The sequence below is a fragment of the Culicoides brevitarsis genome, unplaced genomic scaffold (genome assembly GCF_036172545.1).
Source record: "Culicoides brevitarsis isolate CSIRO-B50_1 unplaced genomic scaffold, AGI_CSIRO_Cbre_v1 contig_58, whole genome shotgun sequence".
Classification (NCBI taxonomy): Eukaryota; Metazoa; Arthropoda; class Insecta; order Diptera; family Ceratopogonidae; genus Culicoides; species Culicoides brevitarsis.
In genome coordinates, this window is record NW_026973442.1 from 1 (window position 1) to 24,071 (window position 24,071).

At 33.8% G+C, this 24,071-nt stretch overlaps 3 protein-coding genes across 4 annotated transcripts; 2 read left to right on the forward strand and 1 right to left on the reverse strand.

The window, feature by feature from the left end:
* Positions 1–4,816: 4,816 nt before the first annotated feature.
* On the forward strand, positions 4,817–9,416 carry LOC134836541 (MICAL-like protein 1). 2 transcript variants are annotated; one of them, XM_063851725.1, is made up of 4 exons: positions 4,817–4,996; positions 5,841–6,872; positions 7,532–7,588; positions 7,646–9,416. In XM_063851725.1, the coding sequence occupies exons 2-4, from the start codon at positions 5,869–5,871 to the stop codon at positions 9,099–9,101; spliced, it is 2,517 nt and encodes an 838-aa protein (XP_063707795.1). In that variant the 5' UTR covers positions 4,817–4,996; positions 5,841–5,868; the 3' UTR covers positions 9,102–9,416. The 2 variants fall into 2 exon arrangements, with proteins under 2 accessions (XP_063707795.1, XP_063707796.1); XM_063851726.1 differs by having other exon boundaries at positions 5,847–6,872.
* Positions 9,417–10,702: 1,286 nt separating this feature from the next.
* Positions 10,703–23,684, forward strand: LOC134836543 (uncharacterized). The gene is made up of 7 exons (XM_063851728.1): positions 10,703–12,615; positions 13,501–14,371; positions 17,355–17,656; positions 18,824–18,909; positions 20,313–22,638; positions 23,122–23,240; positions 23,301–23,684. Exons 1-7 carry the CDS (start codon positions 10,734–10,736, stop codon positions 23,481–23,483), a joined length of 5,769 nt encoding a protein of 1,922 aa, XP_063707798.1. The 5' UTR covers positions 10,703–10,733; the 3' UTR covers positions 23,484–23,684.
* Positions 15,200–18,684, reverse strand: LOC134836542 (ATP-dependent zinc metalloprotease YME1L). The gene is made up of 2 exons (XM_063851727.1): positions 17,238–18,684; positions 15,200–16,139 (listed from the first exon to the last, which is right to left on the reverse strand). The coding sequence occupies exons 1-2, from the start codon at positions 18,555–18,557 to the stop codon at positions 15,258–15,260; spliced, it is 2,202 nt and encodes a 733-aa protein (XP_063707797.1). The 5' UTR covers positions 18,558–18,684; the 3' UTR covers positions 15,200–15,257.
* Positions 23,685–24,071: the final 387 nt, after the last annotated feature.

Sequence of the window (24,071 nt, forward strand, 5' to 3'; positions counted from 1 at the left end):
TGGAGCTCCTTTTCGTCGTATTGGCGGAATTTCCATATTAATCGCTCGTTTCGTTACTTGTTGTTGTGGATGCTCGTTCACTTTTTCGAACCACGCGATTCGTTCTTCATGGATCTTTTCGACGACGGTATGTTCAATTTTCAGTGATCCTCTGATGTGTGCACTTTTAATGTGGTCCAGTTTCGTTACTCCACTGCTCATTCGTATCAAAAATTCGTAGTCAAAAAATTTAATAAAACTTTAAAATAAAATTAGACGACTTTGAAAATTACGTGTTTTGTATGAAAAACAGTTTAATTAATCACATTTATCGACAAAAAATTGACAAAATTGAGCTCTAAAAGTGCAGATAAAAAATTGAATTAAAAATTGATTTAAAAGACTAATCATAAGTATTCAATAACTTAAAAATCAAGAAAATGTTCCAAGATCAAATTTGATAGTTCAAAATCGTACAAAACTTTAAATTAATTTTCCTCAGTTGGCCAAAAATGCATATGTACGATTTATCACATTAGCCATTCATTCAAAATATTTGAATACATTGGAGAACGTTTTTGACATTATTTAAACTTTATCGATCATTTGCAATATTCGTGAGTTTTAAGCCAGAAAAAAAACATGTTAAAATGTTTTCGATTTGCTTCCAGTTTTTAGAGAAATTTTGCAAGGAATTTATCGAGTCTCTGAAATCACATCACCCGATTTCATCATTTCATCAAAAAATATGGCATGAGATTTTTTATTCGAAAAATTTTAATCGAAAAAACCTAAATTTAAAATTCTCTAATGAGTTTCAGTATTTAAAAGCTCATTCCAGAATTATAAATTTAGGTTTTTTCGATTGCTTTAGACCACTAACTAACACAAAAAATCTCATGCCATATTTTTTTTTTTGATGAAATGATGAAATCGTGTGATGTGAAATTCAAGAAAATTTATGCTTTGAATGAAATGAAAAGATTTTTTATGTGCCGAATTCATTTCACCCTTCAAGAAATTATTGATTAAAAAAAATGCTTTTGATCACTAACTTCTTGACATTCATCAATAAATTACAAAAATTTTCTTTGAATTGTCTTTTTGATGGTTCTTAAGCTTGAAAATTGATACGAGAAAATACGAAAATCTTCTTTAAATTGTTCTCAATTTGCAGCATCGAAAAATCCTTGAATACCTTGAACTATCACATTAATTTCGAGAAATCCAATCGTTTGTGGACAACCATGATATGAGTGTTTGTTTGCTCAAAGCAAGATTCAAAAGCTACATTCCTTTACTGTAACGAAATAATTTACATTCATTGACTTTACTCGAGTTACAAACAAAATTTTATAGAATTTTAGAGTTACTTCAAAAAGCACAGGTTTAACTTTAATAGAAAATTCAAGAGGTTGAATTGTTTTCAGCCAATAAATCGAAGAGAAATTCATTTTCGTTTAAAAAAAACCCATTAAAAGCTTATTTTAAAAAAGATTTAAACATCAAGATGTCAATTGAGATCAACTTTTGACTTTAAAATCACACATTTCCAATGATGTCAACTTTTTTGTATATAAAATGACTAAAATGTAGAGCACTAAATTCAAGTAATAAATGAGGATTAAAGACCTGTCAAATGTCAAACGATCCCACTTTTGTTTGCGGATTGAAGATAAAAATATTGAATTTCCGTAAACTTCAAAGTGAATAGTTTTCTACACCACAACTAATGGATCCGTCTATTTGTTGCGTGATGACTTTCCGAAAAAACGGAGAATTTTCCAGAATGAAATACGCTCATACCACATTTTCATGCCATGCCGCGACAAATAAATATAATTGTTTGATGTTATTTATTTCTCGCAGTACTCAGCATTATTTCGGATCAAATACGACACAAAAAATAAAAAAAGCTAAATAAAATTGATGGCAAACAACGTAGGCACGTAGAATCCTTTGAGCGGCGTAGATACAGAACGCTAAAAATAATGTAAATCGATATTTCATAGCTAACTCCGTGCTAAGTGAGTGTTGAATATTATTTCATACTAGATGTTATAAATGTTGTGTATTTAGTCGGAAAAGGTGCTCTTTTCTGATCAGCTATTTATTGAAAAGGCACATGCTGCTGCTCTGTTCACTCATCCATCCATTTATCAAATCCATTCGTTTTACTCCGCCTCATTCAATTCACTTTTATGTTGTCAGGTCTCGACTCAGGCAGCTAGGTGAGCTGAATGTGTGTGCTTGTGTGTAAAACAATAGATAAGATAAATCGGCGTTGATAACATTGAAATAGCTTAATTTAACTTTTTTTTTTTGCATGTATGATTTTTTTTTTGTTTTCAAAAGAGCTTAACATACACGGGTTTTATTAACTTAGGAGGAATTTTAATAAAAATTGCACATTGAGACGTAAATCAAAGCTCGAGTAGGTAAATATTTGCTCCGTTTTAGAACTTTGAATATTAAAAAGTTGCTGAAATTGACAATTTTTTTGTATGTCATTCAACTTGAGAAATGCGACGATAGCTTTTTTTCGCTATGTAGCTAAATAGGTACTTTTCGAACAAACAAGAATACATTAGTTAAGCATGAAGTGGTTTAATTTCTCTTTATCCTTGTTTCGTTGTCGGGCACAATTCATGGCCATGATCTATTTATTTAGGCGATACATGCACGAATGTGGCGAAGCGAAGAGGAGACATGGCAACTTTGTTTGCTCCATTGTCTTTCGTTGGACAAGGCGCTTTATTTGGCATTTTTCACCTTTTCGTGCAACTTTTCTGTGCTCTGTATGTTGAAGCAAAAATGGCAACAAAATGATGTCAGATTACATGAATCATCTGCATAAATCTTTTATTTATTATTACGTTCTAGATTTTCTTCTGCAGATATTTTCCCTGCCCCGCTCTATTATGCTGATTGGATTTCCGTCACTTGATGCATAGTTTTTTAATCAAATTCATAAAGATATATTCTGTCTGTCTGCTGCGCTATATTTTGTATTAAATGTCTCTAAAAACACGAAAACATACCTTCGTAGTCGTCTTGAGCTGTTGCGATATTGACGCAAATGCACAAAAATATTGATATTGCTACGACTTGGAGGTGTTTTTTCTCCATTATGGACTTTTTTTTATGTCGTTTCACACAATTTTCACTTTTGATATTCACTTGTACTGCACCACTTTTGCGTTAGAATGCACACAATAAAAAAAAAATGTCACAGCAAATTGATTTTTTTTTACTTTTTTATTACGGATTTTCGTGTGTTCAACACATTTTTGGTCGTTTCACAAGTCTCGTTATGCGTAAAGCTCACGATTACGTTTGCGATGTTGACACGATTTTTTATTTTTTGGATTTTTATCCAATTTTACAGCCCGATTTATGCGATTTTAGTGTTCTTGTGTTCAGTGAAAATCTCGATATGAAAATGGCCACTGAGCCCACTCGTCATTCGTTTTTGGAAGGTGATGTCCCAGTCGGTATGCGATTTGCTTTGTGTTGATTCATTTGGATTTTGAAAAAATATTTTTTAGTCGTTGGAGATGCTGGTTTGAAGATTTGCTTTGATTTGTAGGCTTTTGTAGATTTTTTCGATCAGATCTTCTTCTTAGTTGATGGTTTTCATGGATGGATGTTCGTATTTTATCGATTTTGAGATATTTTTCAGTACTTAAGGATTTATATCTGGTTATTCTTGTCATCACAATGCTTTGTTTTGAATCTGTTGGAGTTCATTTAGGTCAGTGTCATTGTTAAAGAATATGATAGTTTTGTAATTATTTATAATCAAGATTTGATGTTTCCATTCGTTAGGAAATCCAGGCTTAAAAATGCTGCAGCTTTAGATCTTTTATACCAGATTTGTCATAGTTTGCTTCGAATTTTCGCATAAACAGGTTGATTAGATTGACATTAACAGGCTACTTTGATGTAAGTCGAATTTCTGAAATATAAATATTCGATTTTGAAAATCAGGCTTATGACTTTCTTAAGTTCTTCTCACTTAGCAAAGAGGATAAGTTTGATATTACCTTTTTTCTTGAGATATCTTGGCTTCAGTTCTTCATGTTTTCTCCTTTTAGTAGATCTTATGATTCTTAATTGGATCTTATATTCTGAATTTGCCTTTAAGCGGTGCCAATTCGTTCTCAATGCTTCTTCAAAAACTCTACGAGGTCTTACGTTACATCAGACTTGGGATATTCATGAAATAACATAACCTAAAATTATTGTTATTGAACATTCATTAGTTTAGGATCAAAATTTTTTGATATTTATCAAAAAGTCATCGTCTCTTATAGCCGATTTGCTCTTAAAAAAGATAAAAATTTTAATTTTCTGTAAAAAAAAAATTACCAAAAAGTAGCATTTTTAATGAAATTTACAAGTGATCTTTAAAAAATTTTCTTACCTGATCAAATAAATCGAAGGCTCGAAGGATTTATCACAAAAATTCTGTAAGTAATTAAATTTATGGTTTTCTGAATTATTTTTTCAATAAATTACCTTTTTTAAGTCTTAAAATCCTAATTTTTTCAGAGAAATTTCACAAAAATGCACAAACAATCACTGAAGCGTCGCCTTAAATTCGTTAATGCATGATTTATCACTTTCATTCGTCTCGAAATTAGTTCCAATTTTTGCCGCACATCCGCTTTGGTGGCTCCAACCAGGATGTTGACAACGTGCTTGCAGCGCCATCTGGCGACTTATCAATTTCATTCGTCTCATTATCGAGTACAAGTTCATGGTGCAAGTTTCAAGCTTTCCATGCAAGTTTCTTCAATCCCAGTCGACTCATTGTTTACGTTTGCACTGATTCTTTATCATGGGAATTTTTTGTTCCCGAATTTTTTGTAATTTTTTTCTAGTTTAAAACCTTATTTCATCTCGAATTCGTATCTGACAACTTCTTCAAGTGCCCTTCAACACTGGAAACATGCTAAAATTCACGAAAATTTGAAGAAAAACCTGAAAAAGTGAAAAACAAAAAAATTTTAAGGTAGGTCTCAACTTTGGTATTTCACGTACTATATCGTCACTATTGTCCCGTATGTGTGAATTTTTTATATGATTCATGCAACTTTTATTTGTTTTTCTATTGAATTCGAGTTGCCTTTCTTTTTTTTTTTTTTTTGCATTCAGTGGATTCGATTGAAATCGTCACGAGTGTCTATTTTCGGAATAAAAAAAGAGAGCTATGAATGTGTATCAACAATTGGGAATTAAAATGCGATTTAAGGCGGTCCAAAATTTAAAAAAAATTAGTTTTGTGATAAAATTTCTAATTTTTTGATTTTTTTTAATGTTCTCATTTAATTTATTTATTACCTATTTTAATTTAAAAAATTTTTATTAAAATTTAATTCAAACTTTAAATTTTTTTAAAATTAAAAAAAAAAATAATTGAATTAAAATAAAAAAAAAATTAAAATATTCAAATTTTGTTAAAGAAAAAAAAAATAAATTAATTAAAAATTAATTTTAATTTAATTAATTTTAATTAATTTATTAAATTTAATTAATTTTATTAATTAATTAAAAATTTAATCGAAAAATCTCATTCACCTAAATAATTTTTTTTTTTATTTAAAAAAAAAGTTTATTAAATTTGCAACAGCCTCAATTTGGAAAATCGTCGCAATGCAATTATTTAGAGAAAGAGTGTTAATGAGAGATGTCGTCAAGTGTTCGATGATCTATTTTTATGTATTTATGCAACAGTTTGGCCTTTGAGTACAAACATTTCCTGTCTTTTTCCTGCTTTTTTAATAGAATTCTGGTCTCGCTTCAACTCACGCGTTGTCGTGTTCAATCAAAAACATTAAAAATTTTTGTATTTTCAGGTGAAGCAAAGCAGTAGCAGCAACAACCATGGACAAGTTTAGTGCAATGAAACGCGAACCGTGTCACAAATGCGACAAACCCGTGTTCCTCGCTGAACGATTTTGTGTCGGCGCGGCATTATATCATCGGCAGTGCTTGAAGTGCGCTCGTTGCGGGACCCAACTGAAAGCCGGAAGTTTCTACGAAACCGAAATTGATGGAGAATTTTGCTGCGAAACGTGCCCGGATGAGGAACAAGTGATGCAACGACGTCACGACGAAGCCGAGGAAGATCCGGAAAAGAGATTTTCCGTTGCGGATAAAGTTGCTCTCTTCCAACGTGTTGATCTGGAATTGACAAAGAAGAGTTTGAGTGACGAGGAAAAGCGGGCAAGTTTGCAACGACTTGCCAATTTGACGCTTGTGACGCATCCGGATGACGAAAATGTCGAAAACGATGAAGAAAGTGATGAAGACGAGGAAGAAAGTGACGAAAGTGAAAATGACGAAGCATGTGATAATACCGAAAATAATGAAAAAGCTCAAAATTCCGTTTGTGATACCGCAAAAATTGAAGAAACCATCGTCGAGGAGACCATTGAAAGTCTCGTGCGGGAAGAAGTGCAAAAATTGGTTACCAGTGTGCTGCAAGAAGCTGTCGAAAAAGTGCAATTAATACAAAATTCAAGCGAAATCTATGAAAATGAGGTCGTTAAAACCAATCAGACTGACAAACATGACGAAGTGCCTTTGGATTCCAGCCCAAAACCTGTGCCGCGTATTCGAACTTTGGAACGCAAGAAGGAGGAAAAGCCAGAAATTGCGGAAAAACCATCGAAACCGGCAAGACCTCCGCCTCCGGTGATCGTGAAGCCGCCAATTAAGCCAAGGCCTGTGACGGCAAGTGTTAAAAAGGATTATCCGGATGACCTGAATCCGTTTGGAAGTGATGATGATGAAGAAATTGAAATTGTGGAGAAGCCCCAGAAGCCTGGGAATCCCTTTGGCAGCGACACGGAAGGCGATGAAGAGGAAGTTGTTGAAGTGCGGAAGTGAGTTTTGTGATTTTTTGAATTTTTTATTTTATTTTAAAATATTTTTGAATTTTTTGAGTTTTTAAACGTTTAATTAATTATTTTTAAATTAATTATTTTTTTCATATTAATTAATTTTATTTTTTATTTAATTATTGAATTTATTTCAATTTTATTTTTTGAAAATATTTTTTTTTTAATTTTTATTAAATATTTTTAATTAATTCTTATTAATTTTTTTTAAAATTTTAATTTTTTTTTTAAAAATTTTTTAATGTTCAAAACAACAATAGGTTTTAAAAACAGATCGAAAATTTTTAATTTAAATTTAAATAATTTTTTAAAATTAATTTTATATTTAAATTTAATTTTTGAAAAAAAAAATATTTTTTTTTAATTTTATTTATTTTTATTAATTTTAAAATTTCATTCAGAGCATTTCAAGTAAAATATTAAATATTTTTGTCAACCAAAAAAATAAAAAAAAAAAAATATTTTTAAATTTTAAAAATTATTCGAATTCAAAAATTTTGTACAAAAAATTATAAAAGACAAAAATTAACAATTAATTTTAATTTTTTTTCCATTTTTGTTGGATTTTCGATTTTTTTTAAATGAAGCAAGGGATAATTTTTTTTGAAAAAATATCAAAATTAATTTTTATTTTTTTATTTCAGGAAAAAGCCGAGTACAAATCCTTTCGGATCAGAAGATGACGAAGAAGACGATTCATTGTAAGATTTTTTTCTCACAAAAATTCAATTTTTTTTTTAATTTTCTTAATTTTTTAGTTCACGTGACGCCTCCCGCTCATCAGACCGTTCCGCGAAACGAACTCCCGTTCCAACGCCTCGAAAAATCCTTCAAACGCCGCCCAGTCGTCACACGTTATCCGTTCACAATGTCTCACAGCATTCAAAAACGTTCGGAAACAACTCCGAAATTTACGGATCCAGCAGCTCTTTGGCTTACAGCGATGGAATGTCAACGACTCAACGTCGCAAAAAGGCAAAAGCTCCTCCGCCGCCCTCAGTTTTGGGCATTTTCACGCCAGAAACGTCAAATCGTAGCTCAAGAAATCTCGATTACGAATCGGAGGAATCGACATCGTCGCGCGGCGGCTTAAGTTCAACCGGAAATACGCCAAACAAGAGTTTCGGCAAGAAAAAACGTAAGGCACCAGCTCCTCCGCCAGTTGTAAAAATTGAAAACACGCCATCGGAGGACGTTTCAATAGTCACAAACGGCGATTCGGGCATCGATGAGTCGATTGTGACGACGCAAAAGCGGATTCCATTAAGCGCGGAGCTGTTTGACGATGAAAAAGAGACAATTTCCATGGAAAATTCAGATTTGTCGTTGCAAAACGACACATATCGCCGAAAAATCGTCCCTCTTGAGACGTCAACGGAAAATGTCGTTGGTCGATCCAACGTTTTTGACGATGATGAAAAGGTAGAAGAGCCAAAAGACGCAATTCCAGCTGTAAATCCGAGTATTGACGAACCCCCAATCTGCTTAAACAAGTCGGACAAGGGAAAATGGAAGCGTCGCAAGGGTCCCGCCCCCTCAATTCCCGTCGAAGTGCGAAAATCCATCAAAGCCATGTCGCCAGACGACATAAAACGCGAACTGGAAGTCATCGAGGTGCAACAAATCGGTCTCGAAAAGCAAGGAGTCATGCTGGAAAAAATCATCCGCGAAAAATGCGAAGGTGCCGATGCCGAAAAATCGCAGAAAAACTCCAAAGTCGTCGAAGATCTCATCATGCAACTGTTCGACGTGGTAAATGAAAAGAACGAAATTTTCCGCAAGCAACAAGAACTCATGTACTGGCGCAAGCAATATCGCCTGGAGACGGAACAGCAAGAACTTGACCAGGAAATCCGTAAATTGATGGCGCAACCGGAGGAAAATAAAACAGATGGCGAAAAAGCAAGAGAAGAAGCGCTCATTGCACGCCTAATTGAGGTCGTGAAGCAACGAAATGCCGTCGTGGAAAGTCTCGAGACAGATCGCGTGCGTGAAATGCACGAAGATGCCTCGATTCGACGCTCGATCGAAAAACATGCCGCCAAATTTGAACAATTTGCACAAAAAACGCAGAATAAATTGCTGAGGAAAAAGGAGAAAAAGGAAAAGAAGGAAGGAAGTGACGGGAAACAGAAGAAGAAGAAAAATGTTTTTAATCGCTTGATTCATTCGAAGCACAAAACAACAAAGGAAACGGAAATCGCACGAAACTAACGCAAGAGCCATCAATTTTATGGCCATAAAATACATATTTATTGATAATCAACACACAAAAAATTCACACAAATTAAATTATTTTATTGTGATGCGAAAAAATCGCAGGATAAACAAAAAAAAAAACAAAAAGTGTACTTGCAATATTTTGTTATATTTAAATTTAAAATTTATTTAATGTTTAGAATTTATATTTTTTTGTATAAGATTTTTTTTTGTTAAAGTTTATCTCAAATAAGAGCTTAAATCTGTTAAAAAAATTATTTTTAGAATTTAAGGCATGAAGGCAAATGAAATAAATATATATTGAAGTATTTTGGCACGAAAACTATTTTTTAATTTTTTTATTAGAAAAATACAGAAAAAATAGAAGAAAAAGGTAATGATTTTTTCTTTATTTTATTTAAAAATTTAAAAAAAATTAAAAGGATTTTTTTGTTAAAAATTAAAAAAAAAAATAAATTAAATATTTAAAAAAAATAAAATTTAAAAGAAATTTTTTTATAATTTTTATTTTTTTTTATTTATTATTTTTATTTTTAATTGTTTAGTTTTTATTATTTTTATTTTTTTTTATTTTTTAATTATTTTTTTTTTTTTTTAATTTTTTTTATATAAATTTATCCAAAAGAAAAAAAAAGAAAAAGAAATAAAAAAATGTAAAAATTTTAATTTTAAATAATTTTATGAAAAAAAAAATTAAATTAAAAACTGAAAAGATTTTCATTTTTTTTAATTTTTTTTGAATAAAATGATTCCTACTGAACTACAAAAAATAAATAAAAATTAAATAATAAAAAAAATTAAATTAAAAATTCAAAAATAATAATAATTAAAAATAAATAAGGCCGCTCCAAATTTTTTTCGAACTTTTTGTCCCATGCCCCATTTCAAAAGTCGAAAATCCAATGGGGCAAAATAAAAAAAAAAAGTTAAAAATTTCATCAAAAATTACCGTTTTTTGGCATATTTTCATGATTTTACAAGAAATTTTCAAAAAAAATTTAATTTTTTTTAGCTTTTTGCATTGAAAATGATATATTATAAAGAATTTCCTTCTCTAAAAATATTTTTTCAAAAATCAGTGAACTGATGTTTTCAAAATTTTTTTCAAATTTTTTTTGTGAAAATTTATTTTTCAATTTTTTTGTTGAATTGCTCTGAAATAAGAAATTATCAATGAAGATACTTTAAAAACAACGAAAATATTGGTCATCGGTCAAAAATTTATTGAATATTTGTCATTTTGTATAAAAAAGTATTTCAATTTTTTTTTTTTTTGATGCCCCCTTATTTTGAAAAAAAGCTTTTGGGACAAAAAGTTCGAAATAAATTTGGAGCGGCCTAAATTAAAAAAATAACAAAATAAAATATAAAAATTTAAAAAATAAAATAAATTGTTAAATAAAAAATTCAAACGGAATTTGTTTGTTTTGAACTTTCGAATTTCCCTTTCTGTCATTTTTGACTTCTGTCACTTTTTCATCAACATCAATAAAAAAAAAGAAAAAAAATTATTAAAAAGCCGATTTAATTCCTAAAAATTCAAAATTATGAAGAAAAATCTGTGAAAAATCAAATTTAAACCCACTCATCAACTAACGAGGCCCTCATCTCGCCTCAAACCGCACCATGAAACGCATTAACCAAGAAAAACTGCAATTTTTCCAAATTGGCTCCACGCAAGAACGAATAAATCGAAAAAAACTCGAGGAACAAAAGAAAAAAGAGGAAGAAGAAGCCGCCGCAAATGCTTTCAAAGAATTTGTGGAGACTTTTCAAGCGACTCCCACACCGGCAACTGGCAAAGTTTGGGTGAAAGCCGGAACCTACGATGCTGGAAGTCGCAAAGAAGACACGCGCGAGAAGGGAAAACTCTACAAACCGACGTCGCGTTTGGAAAATGAGAAATCCGCGTTGGAAAAAACGCAGGAATACGCGAAACTTCTCTCGAACGAGTCGAAAAAAGAGTCTGTGAGCAAGAAAAAAGGCGGCGAAAAGAAAAAAAGTAACTTGGAATTGTTCAAGGAAGAGTTGCGACAAATTCAGGAGGAGCGCACGGAACGTCACAAATACAAACATATCGCCAAGACGATGTTACCGACCGCGGCAGCGACAGATGATGTCGATGAACGACCTCATAAGGAACAAGGGAGCTTCGATACTGGCGATCCAAACACGACAAATTTGTATCTCGGGAATTTAAATCCGAAAATTTCGGAGCAAGAACTGATGAAACTCTTCGGAAAATATGGGCCGCTGGCAAGTATTAAAATTATGTGGCCACGTTCGGAGGAGGAAAAAAGCCGAAATCGCAATTGTGGCTTTGTGGCGTACATGAGTCGAAAAGATGCCGAACGAGCTTTAAGGAATTTGAACGGAATCGATGTCATGAGCTACGAAATGAAGATGGGATGGGGCAAAGCGGTGCCAATTATGACACATCCGATTTATATTCCGCAATCCTTGGTCGAGTATTCGATGCCGCCGCCTCCCTCGGGATTGCCATTTAACGCACAGACCAACGGGAAGCCCCAACCGTCGCAAATGACGTCGCAGGACTACATGACGAGCCCGGAGAAGCGCCACGAGATGGATGAAGTCCTAAAAAATACCGTCGTTAAGGTTTGCATTCCCACAGAACGCCCGCTTTTGATGCTCATCCATCGCATGATCGAATTCGTTATCCGAGAGGGTCCCATGTTCGAGGCAATCATCATGAATCGCGAAATTGACAACCCGATGTTCAGATTTTTGTTCGAAAATGAGAGTCCGGCACACATTTACTACCGTTGGAAGCTTTTTTCGTTGCTCCAAGGCGACTCGATCACCGAATGGAACGAAAAAGAGTTCCGGATGTTCGTTAATGGGTCCGTTTGGAAGCCGCCAGCGATGAATTTCTACACTCAAGGCATGCCAGAGGAGCTTTTGAGTGAAGAAGACTTGCTTGAACCCAACAAAGGTCAATTGAGTGTCGCCCAACGAGACCGCTTGGAGGACATTATTCGTCGTTTGACGCCCGAACGCAAAAAAATCGCCGACGCCATGATTTTTTGCATCGAACATGCGGATGCTGCCGACGAAATTTCCGAATGTATCTGCGAGGCACTCACAAATCCAACGACTTTGCCGCACAAAAAGATCGCCAGACTCTATTTGGTGTCAGATATCTTGCATAATTCGACGGTAAAAGTTCAAAATGCGAGTTTTTTTAGAGTTGCCATCGAAAATAATTTGGTAGAGATGTTCAAGGGACTGCGGGAGTGTCATGCTTCGTTGGAAAGTCGATTAAAAGCTGAGGGATTCAAAGTGAGAGTGATGCAAATACTAAGAACGTGGGAAGAATGGGCCGTTTATTCGCAAGAATTTCTCACAAAACTGCAAAATACGTTTTTGGGACTCGCCGATAAGCCGGATAAGAAACAGCAAGACGAAGAACAGGTTGAGAGTGACGAAGATGTCGATGGAATTCCGCTTGATGGAGCAGCTTTGCTCAAAGGCGCTTTGTTACGAAGTAAGTTTTGTCTAAAAAAAAATTGTTTTGAAATTTTTTTATCGTATTTCATGGAAATTTTAATTTTTTTTAATTTGAGGGAAATTTTGAGGAAATTTTTTTTTAATATGAAAATTTTATGTATTCAAAACCAATTCTAATAATGAAAAAGTTTCAAAAATTCAGGAAAATTTGAAAAAATTTTGGGAAATTTCGGAAAAACTTCAAGATGAAAATTTTATAAATGGTTGATAAATTTGTGAAAATATCTTAAAATCGAAAAAAATTGAAAAAGCTCAAAAATAATGAAAATTTTAAAAATTTCCTTAAAATTCTTGGAAAATTTCTTTTTTTATTGACTTAAATTTTAAATTAATTCAGCGAATTAATGGAATTAAAGAAATGGAAAATCATGTAAATATTTTGAAAAATCTGTGAAAAAAAATTAAATATGAAGAAATCGATGCAATAAGAAAATTTGCAGAAATGCTTTATAGATTTTAATAAATATCTTAGAAAATCACCAAAATTATTAAAAATTCTAAAAATTAAATAAAAAATTAATAAAAAATATTGAATTAGAGTTTCTTAAATGAAAGGCAGAGAAATTTTAAAAAAATATTAATATTATGAAAATTTTAAAATTTTTTAAAAATATTTTTAATATTACTTTTTTTCAAAATTATGAAAATTTAAAAAATTTTTTTTTTCCTCTTTTGAATTTTTCAAAATAAAAAATGATAAATTTTAAAAACTTCATAAAAATTTAAAAAAAACCTGAAAAAATTGTAAAATTTAAAAAAAATTATAAAATTTTCATGAAAAAACCAAAAAAATTAAAATACGACTAAAATAATCCTTTTATAAAACCTTTGCTAACATATTTCAACTCATTTCTCTTTCCAGGTGGCGTTTCCGAAGCAAAAATCTCATCCCCGAAAGCAACAATGGACATTTACGACGACGACATCGACGGAATTCCCCTCACGAACGAAGACGACGACATCGATGGCATCCCCATTGACGACACTTCCGCCACAAAAACGGCACAACGCGCCTTCATTCCCTCCAAATGGGAAACTGTCGATCCCGACCAAATCGAAGCACAAGCCGTCACCACAAGCAAATGGGACTCCCTGCCCGTCGTAGCGCCAGATCCGCCAAAAATCGCTCGCAGCAGTGACGACAGCGACGATTCATCCGACTCCAATTTGGGCGGCTATTCCGACGATCGTCGTGCCATTTTGCGCGAAATCGAGGTAAAAACGATGGAATATCAGGACGATTTGGAAGCGGGTCGCAAAGAAATGCGCTCGGGATACACTTTGAACGAACAAGTCCAGCAATACCGGAAAAAATTGATAAAAAAAGCAAAACGCAGGGACCACAATTCGTCAGATTCGAGCGAAAGAGCGTCAAGACATCGCGAACCAAGTCCTCCGGTAATTTCGTTCGCGAAAAAAGCGATAAAAAGAAGTTCTCGAAGATCTGGATCGCGATCGCCTTATGAGAGGGAACGAGATTACGACAGAAATTCACCGAGATCGACGCGATCTTACAAATCCAGGAGTCCCATTTCGTCAAGTAGGCGTCAAGAATCAGATTCACCGCAATCCTCGAGTCATTCGCGAGAGTCTTCACGGAGATATGAGCGAAAAGAGCGGAGAAGTCGAAGCAGGTCGCCACATCATGAACGGAGATATGCTCGAGAGACGTCCCGCGAACGTTACTCGAGCTCATCGTCGTCGTCGAAGAAACACAAACGGAGCAAATATTAAGTTAGGTTAGGTTTGATCAGGCTTGAATGATTTAGATCAAAGATTTGCAAATCAAGCAAAAAATTTTCAAAACTTAAATTTATTTGATTTGATTTAAAAATTGATTTACAGGCAAAATTTCTTAAATTGAGGCCGTTCCAAATTTTTTTCTATGGTTTTGTCCCAAAAAAAATTTTTTTTTTCAAAATGGGGCAAAATAAAAAAAAAATTTGAAATACTTTTAAATTTAAAATTTTAACAATTTTTGGTCATTAATGAATATTTTAGTTTTTTTATGATAATTACATTGAGATTTAATATTTTAAATTGATCTTAAATATTTCAAGTTAAAAAGTTAAACAAAAAAAAAATTTCATAAAAATAACTGTCAAAATAATTTGTAAATATTCAAAAAAAATTATTTTTCAAATTTTTTGACAGATTTTTTATGAAATTTTTTTGTTTAAATTTTTAACTTAAAATTTTTTAGATCAATTTCATATTAAAAAATCTCAATGTAGATAAAATCATAATTAAATATTCATTAATGACCAAAAATTGTTTAAATTTTGTCATTTTATATGAAAAAAAAATATTTCAATTTTTTTTTAATTTTTGAAAAAAAATCTTTTGGGACAAAAACGTAAAAAAAAAATTTGGAGCGGCCTAAAATAAACAATTAAATTTAATGGCCTTAAATCAATTTTTAGATCAAATCAAATAAAAATAAAATTCATTTTTTTAAATTTTTTGATTGATTTTGATTTAAATCATACAAGCCTGGGTTTGAGGATGCATCACCGCGGTCCGAAGACCCATTTTGATCGAATATCGAGCAAATACTAAGTAAAAGATTTATTTTGTAGTAACGTGTCTCAACTATTAAATAATACAGAAGTAGCATTTTTAAGTTTTAATTGGATTGGAGTCTGCGGGTTTTTTATCTAGCACGATCGCCTTCACGTCGTCGGCATCGAGGGTCTCGTATTTCAGTAAGGCTTCTGCCAGGGCTTTGTGCTCTTTGGCGTGCGTCTTCAAAATATGCTTCGCTCGTTCATAGCTGTCCGAAAGAATTTTCTTAATTTCCGTGTCGACCGTTTCAATCGTCGATGCCGACAAATTCTCCCCCGGCGTCATCTCGTCAGCCGATTTTATCGTTCGCAATCCCACTTTTTCCGACATTCCCCAATGTTTGACCATACTATGTGCAATATTTGTCGCCGCCTGCAAATCCGAGCTCGCACCCGACGTAATTTTATCTGCGCCAAAAATTAATTCCTCCGCAGCACGACCTCCCATCGACGTATCCATCATCGCCAACAAATGTGCCTTCGTCTGATAATATCCCTCCTTTGCGGGAATGTAAGCGGTATGGCCCAAACTCGGTCCGCGCGGCATAATTGTCACTTTGTGCAGCGGATGAGACTCTTTCGTGTAGAAACTGACGAGAGCGTGACCCGCTTCGTGATATGCCGTTATCCGGTTGACTTCTTCGTCGGGTACGCGCGTTTTGCGTTCGGGTCCCATCATGACTTTGTCGCGGGCGAATTCAATGTGACGCATTACGACGGATTCGGCACCTTCGATGGCGGCACGAAGCGCTGCTTGGTTGATCATGTTTTCGATATCGGCGCCCGTGAAGCCCGTTGTGCCGCGTGCCAGTTGATCGATGTCGATGTCGTTGCATTTGATCTTTGCCAAGTAGAGGGAGAGGATTTCCTTGCGTCCTTTGAAATCGGGACGGGGAACAACTACTTCTACGTCAAAGCGCCCGGGACGGAGAAGAGCCTGAAAAAAATTAAAAAAAATAATAAATTTTAGCTCTTGAATGAAATTTTTAGTTTTCGAAATTAACTTTTCAGCTTTTGAAATGAAATTTTTTGTTTTCCAAAGTGAAAATTTGTTTTTCGAAATTAACTTTTCAGCTTTTGAAATGAAATTTTTTGTTTTCGAAATGAAAATTTTTTTTTGAAATTAACTTTTCAACTTTTGAAATGAAATTTTTAGCTTTCAAAATGAATTTTTAGTTTTTGAAATTAACTTTTTTGCTTTTGAATTGAATTTTTTAATTTTCGAAATTAAATTTTTAGTTTTCGAAATTAAATTTTTAGTTTTCGAAATTAACTTTTTAGCTTTTGAAATGAAATTTTTTGTTTTCGAAATGAAAATTTATTTTTGAAATTTACTTTTCAACTTTTGAAATGAAATTTTTACTTTTCGAAATTAACTTTTTAGTTTTCGAAATTAACTTTTTAGCTTTTGAAATGAAAAATTATTTTTTGAAATTATCTTTTCAGCTTTCGAAATGAAATTTTTACTTTTCGAAATTAAATTTTTAGTTTTCGAAATTAACTTTTTAGCTTTTGAATTGAAATTTTTTATTTTCGAAATGAAACCTTTACTTTTCGAAATGAAATTTTTACTTTTCGAAATTGAATTTTTAGTTTTCGAAATTAACTTTTTAGTTTTCGAAATTAACTTTTTAGTTTTCGAAATTAACTTTTTAGCTTTTGAAATGAAAAATTGTTTTTTGAAATTATCTTTTTACTTTTCGAAATGAAATTTTTACTTTTCGAATTAAAATTTTTACTTTTCGAAATGAAAATTTATTTTTCGAAATTAAATTTTCAGCTTTTAAAATGAAAAATTGTTTTTCGAAATTAACTTTTCAGTTTTCGAAATGAAATTTTTGGTTTTCGAATTAAAATTTTTACGTTTCGAAATGAAAGCTTTAGTTTTCGAAATTAACTTTTCAGCTTTTAAAATGAAAAATAATTTTTCGAAATTAACGTTTCAGCTTTCGTATCAGCTTTTTTCAGAATTTGAGCTCTTGAAATGAAAATTTTAGTTTAGAAATGTAAATTTTTGAAAAAAAAAATCACTTACTGGATCCAAATTATCTCGCCTATTAGTGGCGCCCATCACAATCACTCCCTCATTCTGCTGAAATCCATCCATTTCCGACAGCAACTGATTAATCGTCTGATTCGCATACGGATGCAGCACAGAACTCGAACGTTTCCCGCCGACACTGTCAATTTCATCGATAAAAATGACACAAGGCGCCCGTTCCTTCGCCGCTTTGAACAAATCTCGCACACGTCGTGCCCCCTGTCCCACAAGAACTTCGTCGAATTGCGAGCCAGCTACGTGGAAAAATGGCACTCCCGCTTCACCGGCCACGGCACGCGCTAAAAGAGTCTTTCCCGTGCCCGGAACACCCACAAGCAAGACACCATTTGGCAATTTTCCGCCGAGTTTGAGGAATTTGTCGGGATTTTTCAAGAATTCGACGACTTCTTGCAGTTCCTCTTTCGCTTCGTCGCATCCCTTGACATCGCCGAAGGTCACGTTGATATCTTGTGCATCGACGACGACTTGGTTGCCCATATTCATGCGGAAAAGAGACCCATTGGCGGAAAAGAACAGATTTGTCGCCAGGAAAATGATAAAGCCAATCATGAGAATTTGCTTGAAGATGTTGAGATAGCGTGCCGTGCGACTTTGCTTGTGTGCATTCTCCGACGACGCCAAATATCCCTCGGCAAAGGCAATTTTCAGACGTTTTTTCTGCTCCTCCGTCAAATCCGTGTCTGTGGCGAGCAGTTTTTGCAAATATTCGTGCTTCGCACCCGACAATGTCGTCGTGTCAACTGTCGCGGGGCCCGTTTTTGTGACTCTGGTTGTCGTGGCGGCACTTCCTGATGTCCCAAGCATCCCCAAAATCCGTTGACTTAGCAGCGGATTTCGCTTTTCCTGCGCTTCCGTGTTGCGGTGTGTCTTAAAGGAACGAATTTGACTCGAAAAGGGGCTCGTGAAACGTGCTGTCAGGACATTTTTCGTCTCGGGATTGCGATTTTCGTTGAAAGAAGCTGCCGATGTGTAACTCACGTGCCACGGATTCTGCTTCAGGGGACTTGTTGTCGTTGTGGCTGATACGACAGCAGACCATCGTGCCCCAAAGACATCGTCAAACGTGAATTTCTTGCCCTCAAGTACGGATTTTCGGAACTTTTGTGTCACGAATTGCGTCAAATCGCGTCCCAAGTCGGCAAATTCGCACTTGACTGTCGTCGTCGTCGCTTTCTGCAGCAGATTTTTGCTATTTTTGTTGGCGAACGTGATTTTGCTGAGTTTCCTGCGTGCCGAGAGTGTCACGGTAATGGGACTGAAATTCACGCAATTCGTATTTCCGGCGAGAAACATGGCGAGCACTTGACCGAAAGTCCTTTGTACTGTCTCGTGTGTGCAATTTTAACAATTATCCCGGATTTTTTCCGCAACTTTCGCCCAAAATAAAATGGATTATTCAATTTTTTGGCAATATGTGATAATAATGGGATGACAGGCCCTCTTGCGGCAGAATTTTAGACGGCGAATTGTCACATTGACGGTCATGACAGCTGGCAATTTTGAAGCAGCAGAGACTCTGTTTTGTTTGAATCTGAAATAAATATCGCGAAAAATACAAGAAAAAAGGATGGCAGACACCGAAAAAGCCAAGGCCACGAAGACTGAGGACCCGAAAAAGGAGAAGGTCGAAGAGAAACCCGAACTGGTGAGTTAAATTCGACGTTTTTGGGGATTGGGTCTTCGGTTTTTTGCCAGTCATCGTTTGTTTCTCATGCAATTTTGTGTCGGAAAGTGCTTTTGACTCAATTTCTTTTACGAATTTCATGATTTTCACAAAAATTTTTACTTGTTTTTGAAAATTTCATTCAAGTTTTATTAAAAAATTTATTTTTTTCATTAAAAAATCTCTTTGAACGGTTTGGGGGTTATTTTGATTCACAATTTCTGAACGAATTTCAATTTTTTATAATATTCCTTTTCAAGTTCTTTTATAAATTTTTGATTTTTTATACAAAACGATACAAAAAGTCCTTTTTATAGTAATTTAAATTCAATTTTCTCCCAAAATTTCATAATTTTCTACCAATTTTTATTTTTTTCCTAAAATTCTCTTTAAAATATTTTCAAAACTTTTAAAATTTTCTTACAAAAAGTCCTATTGATGCTTCGAGGATCCGATTTTCTTTCTTCTGGACCAAAATTTCCATTTTTTCTATCATTTTTCGTAATTTTTCATCAAAGATTTTTAATTTTCAACATCAAATGTTTTAACGGGTTGAAATTTATTTAAAATTAAATTTTCTTGACAAATTTCCAATTTTTTTTTACCCAAATTTTCGCTTTTTTTTAATTTTTATCAAATTATTATAGAAAAATCTTAATTTTAAAGGCATAAAGCTCTTTCAACTTTGTCAATTTTTATATAAAAATTAATTTTCTTCATAAATTCCATAATTTTCGACAAAATTTTTCACATTGTCTGAAATTTTCTTCTGACTTTCATCAAAAAATTTTGAATTTTCTTACTTTAAAATCGCTTAAAAACATTTTTTTTAAAAATATCTATTAAAAATTTCCAAAATTCTCGTTTTTTATTTAGACTTTTATTCAATTCTTTTTAACTTGTCATGTTTTTAATCAAAAATTCCTTTTTACGTCCTAAAAATTATTTAAAATTATTCTAAAATTTTTTAATTTTTATCAAAAAAATTTTTTTCTGAAAATTTTCTCCATTATTTATAAAAAAATTTAAATTTTTCATACAAAAAGTACTTTTATCGTTTTAAGAATTTTTTTTTAAAACAAATTTTTTGAATAATTTCATAATATTTTGACAAAAATTTGAATTTTTTAAAAATTTTCTTTCAAATTTTTTAAAAACTTTTCGATTTTTCATACAAAAAGTTCTTTTTTGCGATGCATGAAACAATTTTAATTAAATTTTCTATCAAAATTGAACGAAATTAAAATATTTTCTGATATTTTCTCTAAATTTTTTACCAAAATCTCAAAAATTTCGATTAAAATTTTAATATTTTCTGAAATTTTCGTTAAATTTTCTTTGAAAAAATTAATTTTAAAAATTTTAAATCATTTTTCCCATTTCAGTCGGAAGAAGACAAGCAACTCCAGGATGAGTTAAACATGCTAGTTGAACGTCTGCAAGAATCCAACCCCTCGTTGTACTTGCCCTCATTGGAGACCATGGCGCGTCTCATTCGCGCCTCAACCACATCGATGACTTCCGTGCCGAAACCGCTCAAATTCATGCGTCCGCACTACGAAACGATGAAGGAAATCCACAAAAACTTGTCAAACACCGTCAAGGACAAGACTGTCTTGAAACTTTGCGCCGAAATAATTTCCGTGCTCGCCATGACAATGGGCACGGGCAAAGATTGTCTCATCTACCGTCTCTTGTGCGACGACAAAAAAGACAAAATCGGCGACTGGGGACACGAATACGTGCGTCATCTTTCCGGGGAAATCGCCTCCAACTGGCCCGAACAATCAACGGTGGCTTTCAAAAATCGCCTGGTTGAACTCGTGAAACAAATTATCCCGTATAACATGGCACACAATGCCGAAGCGGATGCCTGTGACTTACTCATGGAGATCGAACGCTTGGATTTACTCGAGGAATTTGTGGATGAGAACGCCTATCCACGTGTTTGTTTGTATCTCCAAAGCTGCGTTCCGTACGTCGCTGATCCGGAAAACGTTAATTTGCTAAAATGCGCCCTGAATTTGTCTCGCAAGTTCAATCAGTACACGCAAGCGATGCGTTTGGCGATGATGTTGAACGACATGACGCTAATTGAAGATATTTTCACGACATGCCCCGAACTGGCGATCAAGAAACAACTTGCTTTCATGCTGGGACGCCAACAAATTTTCCTGCAGTTGAACGAAGAAGCCCCGGATTACGATGACATCGTTGACATCATGTCGAATTCGCACTTGAACAACCATTTTTTGAGTCTCGGACGAGAATTGGACATTATGGAGCCAAAAACGCCCGAAGATGTCTACAAATCGCATCTGGATAACACACGAACGCATTTCGGGACGTCGCAAATCGATTCGGCGCGTCAAAATTTGGCAGCGAGCTTCGTAAATGGCTTCGTTAATGCCGGTTTTGGCAAAGATAAAATTTTGATGGAAGACGGGAACAAATGGTTGTATAAAAATAAGGATCATGGCATGTTAAGTGCGACAGCGTCACTTGGTTTGATCCTTTTGTGGGATGTGGATGGCGGTTTGACGCCCATCGACAAATATTTGTACTCCGCCGAGGATCACATCAAAGCGGGAGCGTTGTTAGCTTGCGGTATCGTCAATTGTGGCGTTCGGAATGAAGTTGATCCAGCACTTGCTTTGCTCTCCGACTATGTGGGTCACTCAAACAGCACAATGCGCATCGGATCCATCCTCGGACTGGGTTTGGCTTATGCAGGATCGAACCGCAGCAACGTTCTCGAACTTATTTCGCAAACTTTCACCGGGGAACGTCGTTCCGGGTCGACAATCGAAGTAATGGGCATCGCCGCTTTATCTTTGGGCATGATCGCTGTCGGTTCTTGCAATTCCGAAGTGACCGAGACACTTTTGCAGACCATTATGGATCGTTCAGAGTACGATTTGAAGGATGTTTATGCGAAATTCCTCCCCTTAGGTTTGGGTCTCGTCTATTTAGGGCGTCAGGAAGCCGCGGAAGCCGTTATTGCAGCGCTGGAAGTCGTTCCCGAACCTTTCCGCTCGATGGCGACGACAATGGTGGACATTTGCGCCTATGCCGGCACCGGAAACGTACTGAAAATCCAACAATTGCTGCATTTGTGTTCGGAACATTACGAGGAAAAGCCCGCGGAGGAGTCCAGTAGCAGCAGCAAGAACAAGGAACAAGCGAAAGATGCGAAAAAAGACGAGGAAAAGGAGAAAGATTTGTCGGCGTGTCAAGCAGTGGCGGTAATTGGCATTGCACTTATCGCCATGGGCGAAGATATTGGCGCGGAAATGGCTTTTAGGTCTTTCGGGAATTTATTGCGTTATTGCGAGCCCTGCATTCGACGAGCGGTGCCTTTGGCACTCGGACTTATCTCGGTTTCGAATCCGAAATTGAATATTTTGGACACGTTGAGTAAATTTTCGCACGATTCCGATGTCGAAGTTGCTCATAATGCCATTTTTGCGATGGGTTTGACGGGCGCCGGAACAAATAACGCACGTTTGGCTGCCATGTTGCGACAATTGGCGCAATATCACGCGAAAGATCCGAATAATTTGTTTATGGTACGATTGGCGCAAGGATTGACGCATTTGGGCAAGGGAACTCTCACGTTGAGTCCGTATCATAGTGACAGACAACTCATGAGTCCCGTTGCGGTTGCTGGATTATTGGCTACTGTCATCTCCTTTTTGGATGTTAAGAACAGTAAGTTACCTAAAATTTTATTTTTTTAACGATTTTTTCTTTATAAAATTTGCATTGGGGTAAAAATTTAGAATTTGCATTGGGGAAAATTTTTAAAATGTGCATTTGGACAAAATTTTAGAATTTGCTTTTGTTAAAAATTTCAAAATATGCATTGGGACAAAAATTCAAAATTTGCCTTGGCGAAAATTTTTAAAATATGCATTGGGACAAAATTTATTTTTTTTGCATTGAGGCGAAATTTTAAAATGTGCATTGGGAAAAAAATTAAAAATATGCTTTTCTTAAAAAAGCCCTAAAATTAAAAATTAATAAAAATTCTTTGAAGTACTTATAAACAAAAGAATTGCTAAAATTTTTAACTTTTTAGGGCTTTTTCAATTTTTTTTAATTTTTTTTTTGTCCCAATGCACATTTTAAAATTAAACCTCAAATATTTTTTTAAATTTTATTTCAACAAAAAATAATTAATTTTTTTTTCAGTAATTTTGGGACGTTCTCACTACTTGCTATATACCCTAACAACTGCAATGCAACCTAGAATGCTCGTGACTTTCGATCCTGATCTTAATCCTTTGGCTGTTCCTGTTCGTGTTGGAGTCGTAAGTTACAATTTTTCAAAAAATCTCAAATTTTTACTAAAAAAAAAATATTTTTTCAAGGCCGTTGATGTCGTTGGACAAGCAGGAAAGCCCAAAACAATCACAGGTTTCCAAACACACACAACGCCAGTTTTGTTGGCGATGGGAGAACGTGCGGAACTCGCCACGGAAGAGTACATCTCGTTAACACCCATCATGGAGGGATTTGTCATACTGAAGAAAAATCCAAATTACGTTCCCTAAATGGCCCAAAATGGGGAAATTCATTGCAAAAAATTTATATTCATAATTATTATCAATAAACCGATATAGTAATTAAGAGTTTTTCCCTTTTTATATAAATTTCTTTTAATTTTAATCTAACTTTTTTTTGTTAAGTCATCCTTTTTTCTGCAAAAATTAATTCAAAAATATAAAAAAATCTTGGATAAAAAATAAAAAATTTTTAAAATAAACGTCAAATTGGTTAATTTTGTTATTTCCAAGAAATTATTTTGAAAAATTAAAATTTAGGGCGCTTGAAAAAAAAAATAATGAATAAAGGTAAAAAAAATTCAAGTCACAAAATTTTGAGAAAATTTAAAAAATTTACTAAAATTTGATTTTTTCAATAACATTTTTTCATCCAAAAAATTAGTAAAATTTTGCAAAATTTCTATATTGCATTTTATTGTTCACAAAAATTTAACTTTCCAAAATTAATATTTTATTTAACATTTTTATTAATTTTTATTTTAAAAATTAAAAAAAAAAATTTGCCTTTTTAAAAAATTTTCACTTTCGAGAAGTTTTTAAAAAGTGCCAAATGTGAATTCGATTTATTTTTTCGGA

Excerpts from the sequence above, each read along its gene's own strand:
- LOC134836542 (XM_063851727.1), bottom strand. The coding sequence starts at position 18,557 with ATGTTTCTCGCCGGAAATACGAATTGCGTGAATTTCAGTCCCATTACC. Across the intron at positions 16,140-17,237 it reads GGCGAGATAATTTGGATCCA|GCTCTTCTCCGTCCCGGGCG; the intron begins GTAAGTGATTTT and ends AATTTTTTTCAG.
- LOC134836541 (XM_063851725.1), top strand. The coding sequence starts at position 5,869 with ATGGACAAGTTTAGTGCAATGAAACGCGAACCGTGTCACAAATGCGAC. Across the intron at positions 6,873-7,531 it reads GAAGTTGTTGAAGTGCGGAA|GAAAAAGCCGAGTACAAATC; the intron begins GTGAGTTTTGTG and ends TTTTTATTTCAG. Across the intron at positions 7,589-7,645 it reads GACGAAGAAGACGATTCATT|TTCACGTGACGCCTCCCGCT; the intron begins GTAAGATTTTTT and ends TTAATTTTTTAG.
- LOC134836543 (XM_063851728.1), top strand. The coding sequence starts at position 10,734 with ATGAAACGCATTAACCAAGAAAAACTGCAATTTTTCCAAATTGGCTCC. Across the intron at positions 12,616-13,500 it reads CAAAGGCGCTTTGTTACGAA|GTGGCGTTTCCGAAGCAAAA; the intron begins GTAAGTTTTGTC and ends TTCTCTTTCCAG. Across the intron at positions 23,241-23,300 it reads TTCCTGTTCGTGTTGGAGTC|GCCGTTGATGTCGTTGGACA; the intron begins GTAAGTTACAAT and ends TATTTTTTCAAG.